This window comes from Belonocnema kinseyi, chromosome 5, assembly GCF_010883055.1.
Source record: "Belonocnema kinseyi isolate 2016_QV_RU_SX_M_011 chromosome 5, B_treatae_v1, whole genome shotgun sequence".
Taxonomy (NCBI): domain Eukaryota; kingdom Metazoa; phylum Arthropoda; class Insecta; order Hymenoptera; family Cynipidae; genus Belonocnema; species Belonocnema kinseyi.
This window is the reverse complement of record NC_046661.1, coordinates 91,042,586-91,047,541: the sequence shown is the minus strand read 5'-3', so window position 1 is coordinate 91,047,541 and position 4,956 is coordinate 91,042,586. Positions and strand designations below refer to the sequence as shown.

At 25.5% G+C, this 4,956-nt stretch overlaps 1 protein-coding gene across 4 annotated transcripts in view; it reads left to right on the top strand.

Moving 5' to 3' along the window:
* The window catches only part of LOC117172510 (neutral ceramidase), a 290,344-nt gene that overhangs the window by 98,660 nt on the left and 186,728 nt on the right, over window positions 1-4,956 (top strand). For all 4 annotated transcript variants that reach the window (XM_033360522.1, XM_033360524.1, XM_033360523.1 and 1 more), the window contains exon 7: window positions 904-1,110. In XM_033360522.1, coding sequence (XP_033216413.1) covers window positions 904-1,110 — 207 coding nt within the window. The remainder of the gene's footprint in view (window positions 1-903; window positions 1,111-4,956) is intronic.

Sequence of the window (4,956 nt, the reverse complement as noted above, 5' to 3'; positions counted from 1 at the left end):
TTTACAATTGAGCTATTTAAAAAAATTAAACTATTGATTTTAAAAGTTTGATATTATTGTATTCCAACTGAAATGCACATTTTTGCGCAGTATACTCGACTGAGTACTCGCGCACGGCGGCCCTTTCAAGGGCTTCAATAAGTCCTGGAGCATATTATGCTTCTGCGATTATTTATGGACCATCTTAATGATTATAAATAAATAAAGAAAAGATAACTAATACTTGGGAGAAAATTCACTTTTTTGTTAAAAAATCACAGAGCCCAGTAGAAAATTCAACTGTTTTGTTGAAAATTAATGTATTTTGTATAAAATTTGCCCTTTTAATCTAAATATAATTCTTCTTTTTCGACAAATTATTATTTTGATTGAGTATTTAACTATTTTGTTGCAAATTAACGTTCTTTAGTTGAATTTAACCAGTTGAAAATTTGTTTCTTCTTCACGAAAAATTTATTTTTAAAACTGAAAATGTAACTATTCTATTTTTCGGTTAAGAACTTATATTTTTTAGTTGAAAGTTAAACTATCGTAATGAAAAATCTTGCTCCAAATTCATTTTTGTAGGTTTAAAATTTAACTATTTTGTTAAGTTATCTTTTTCAAGTTAAAAATTAAACTGTTTCGTTGAAAATTGGTGCTTTCGAATTGAAAATGTATGCATTCATACCATGATTCAAGTTCCATATAATAACAGTTCCAGGGCCGCCTGAACCATTAGAAATGCATAACACTGCGCAGTATGCTCGACTGAGTAATTGCGCAGGGCGGCTTTTACAAAGAGTTTTATGACACCTGGAGTGTATTATGCGTTAGTGATTATTAAATGACCATCTCAATAAATATAAATAAATCAAATATAATCTAAAATATATTCTAATTTTCTAAATTATTTTTTTCTAGGGTCCATTTGTGGCAGCGTTCGCTTCTTCAAATTTAGGGGATGTTTCACCCAACACTCGAGGTCCAAAATGCGAATTTACTGGAAGTTCTTGCACCGCAGAAGACAAGTGTCTCGATAAGAATGAAAGATGTTTCGCTTCCGGTCCCGGAAATGACATGTTCGAGAGCACAAGTATCATCGCTCACAAATTATATCAAGAATCTTTGGTGAGTCTATTATTTATAATAATTAAATATATTAATAAATTTCAGTATTGGAATTCAGTACAATATTTTTAACATTTATTTAACAGAATTTTGATTTTAATAAACAATATATATCAGACAGTAATTTTATTTTAATCATTTCGCCCTGCATAAATATTCCACGCTCAAAAGTGATTCTACAAAATCCAGCAGACCTTAAAAAATACCAATTTTGAAATTCCCTCATTTATTTTTACTTTAATCGGGCCAATTTCTACTTTTTTCCTGACCGTTATACATTTTTATTTTATGTATGAAAACAACCTCACACCTAGATATCAATAAAAAAAATGATCGAAAATATTGAATTTTCGAACCCGAAAGAGAATTTTTTTGCAAGAGTTCAGTACTCAAACGAAAAATATGAATTTATTTATTATTATAAAGTGAAGATTTTTCTTCTTATTCTTAAATTTATTTTTAACTTAAAAAAATTTTTTAACACAATAGTTAAATTCACAACTAAAGAGATTAATTTTTAACCAGCTAATTGAAGTTTCAACCAGATGATAAATTTTTCCTACCAAAAAAGACCGAATTTCAACAAAATACATGAATTTACAACAAAACCGTTACATTAAAAAAAGGAATTTCCCACAAAATACATTTTTCAATCAAAAAATTTAATTTCAGATTGTAGTAGTATCAAAAATAAATTTGTAACAAAAAATGGAAGAGCTGACTTTTCAGTAAAAAAATGAGTTTTTAATTTTTGAAAACGAAGTTTGAAGAAATAGTTCAAGTTTTCCCAAAGAAAAATAATTTTCTACCAAAAATTTGCAACAAAAATTGGAAGAGTTTAATTTAAAAAGAAAAAGAAACGAATTTTTAACCAAAAGGATAAAATTTCAACGAAAACAATTAATTTTCTACCAAAAAAGATGAATCTTTATCCCAAGGAATAAATTTCATACCAAATAAGTAGTTACATTTATGAAAAAAAAATCATTTTATGAATAAAAAAGTCCAATATTAAACAAAATACATTAATTTTTAACTAAAGAAGATCATTTTTAACCAATAAGGAAATAGTTGAATTCTCAATTTCAAAAAAATGTTTAACTTAACAGAACTAATTGTTTAAAAAAATAGCTAATTTTGCATCAAAAAAGAACATTTTTGCACAAAAAAAAAGATGAAGGTTTAATTCTAAATAGAAATTGTGAAGCAAGTAGTTGAATATTCGACCAAAAAGATGAATTTTTTACCAAAGAAGACAAATTTTGAAAAGAAGTATATAAATTTTCAACTTAAAATCATAAATTTTTAACCACAATTGGAATATTCAAATTCTCTGTTAAAAATATAAATTTTTAACCTAATCAGAAACTATTTATCTATAAAATAGTCAAAATTAACTAATAAGATTACTTTTGTAATAAAGTGAAGAATTTTCAATATGATTCATGAATTTTTAACAAAATCATAAAATTTTTAAGTAACGTAAATAATTTTACAACAAGAAATGAAATTGTTAACTTGTCAGTAAAAAAAATAATTTTAAATTTAAAAAAAAACAACATTTTCAACATAATGGTTAAATTTCCTGCTAAAAAGGATTATTTTTGACAAAATAAAATTTGTTTAAACCATATAGTTAATTCATTAACAAAAAATCTATTTTCAATAAGAAATTAAAAAGTGCAAATTTTAAACCAACAAAAAATATATATTTAAATTTTTAACCGAAAAAGTAAAATTTTTATTTGGAAGACTAATTGTTCACCAAAAAATATGAACCTTCAACCGAGAAATAAATTTTAAATTACATATTTGAATTTTCAGCCTAAAAGATCAATTTTTTATCAAGAAAGAAAAATTTTAAAACAAAATTTATGAATTTTAAATTTAAAATGATAAATTTTCAAACAAATAGAGAATAGTTGGATTCTCAGTTACAGAATAAATTTTCGATAAGAAAGCTAAATGTTAACAGAAGAGATCAATTTTGAATCAAGAAAATCAATTTTGAACCTGAAGGATGAAGTTTTAACTAATGAGATTACTTTTCTACCATAAAGTCCAATTTTTAAGAATATAGTTCATTTTTAAAACAAAAAGATAAATTCTTAACATAAAATAATCATTTTCTACCAGAACATATTAATTCATAACAAAATATATCAATTTTCGATCAAATAATTAAATTATTACCAAAAACAGATAGATCTTCTACAACAACTGAAATAATTCAATTTTTAACCTAAGAAGTACAATTTCAATTAAGAAGAAAAACTTTCAGTCAATAAGATTAATCTTCTACGAGGAAGATAATTTATATTTTCAGTTAAAAAAATAAATTTGAAAAAATAATAATTTTTAATAAAATACATGAATTATCGAGCAAATAATTGAATTTTCAACTAAAAAAAAAAAAATTTTTCAAATTAAAATAGAATAGTCAAATTTTCAAGCAAAAACATCAATTTTTAACTAAAAAGATTGAACTTCTTCTTAAAAGACGAATATTCAACTAAATAGTAGAATTTTTAAATAAAAAAATTAAAACTCGCTTCTGCACAAAATAGTGAAATTTTCATCCAAAAAAGATGAATTCTCGACGACGGAAAATTTAAGTAATTATTCGTATAATTTTCGAATCAAATGCTGTGTCTTATACCAGAGCAGTTGCATTCTTCACAGATAAATATAAAATTTCTACGATAAGAGATCAATTTTCAAACCAAAAAGGCGAATAAATAATAAAGAAAAAGTTGAATTTCTAAACAAGAAAGATTTTTTACTCAATGAAGAAAAAAGAAATATTCAAAAATATTGAATTTTCATACTAAAAAGTCAGATTTATTATATTCAGAACAAATTTTACGGTATCTAATAATGAAAATTCAAATATTTTTAAATATTTCTTTTTTCTTCATTGAGTAAAAAATCTTTCTTGTTTAGAAATTCAACTTTTTCTTTGTTACCAATTCGTCTTTTTGGTTTAAAAATTGATCTCTTATCGTAGAAATTTCATCTTTATTGGTTAACGATACAAGTGCATTGTTATAAGGATACCGTAACACTCCACTTTTAAATGACCGGACTTTCCAGAATTTCCTGATCTGTAGCAGCCCCCGAATTAATAAGATTTAAGGAGATTCAAGGGTATTTTTTAATGAAAATTAATCAGAACAAACAAATAATAACATTATAAAAATACTTTATTTCTCTATGAGTCTTGTACAAATGCGAATGGGTATCAAACTATAAATACTGATGACAAAAAATCAGTATTTTTTCTTCCTACATAGGATTTCATTGGCAAAAAAGTTGAGCAGAGATATCGACAAATCCCTCAAATAATTATATATATATATATATATATATATATATACAGATAGAGCTCTCGTTTTATTGAGGTAGAGGCGAATTGCCTAAATGAAAAAGAAATCCCATTCACTACCAGTCATCCAAATAGGTACACAATTTGCTCAGTATAATCTAAAGTCCCAACAAATTGTGGACACCAATTTTATAATCCAACAATTGCAGATAAAGAGCTTTCCTTAATTTAGAAATATTGTCAAGGGAAAGTTTTAGATTTTGAAAGTCTCTACCTGCAATTGAGGTCTATTTGTAAATTGGCTGGTGTTTTTTAATGTTTGGTGAACTTTTAAGAGGTGGATCCTTTTCTTGGGTTTTCCTATCGAGTATGAAAAATTTAGTATCCTACATGACCATGAGGGGCGATGGCAGGTGCTACATATTTAGCAACAGGTGCCGGATGGACAGCTTGACCAATTTTTTTAACAACAGCGTTGAATCCGTTGTGAGGATCAGCGGTGTATTCCACAATTCTGATGG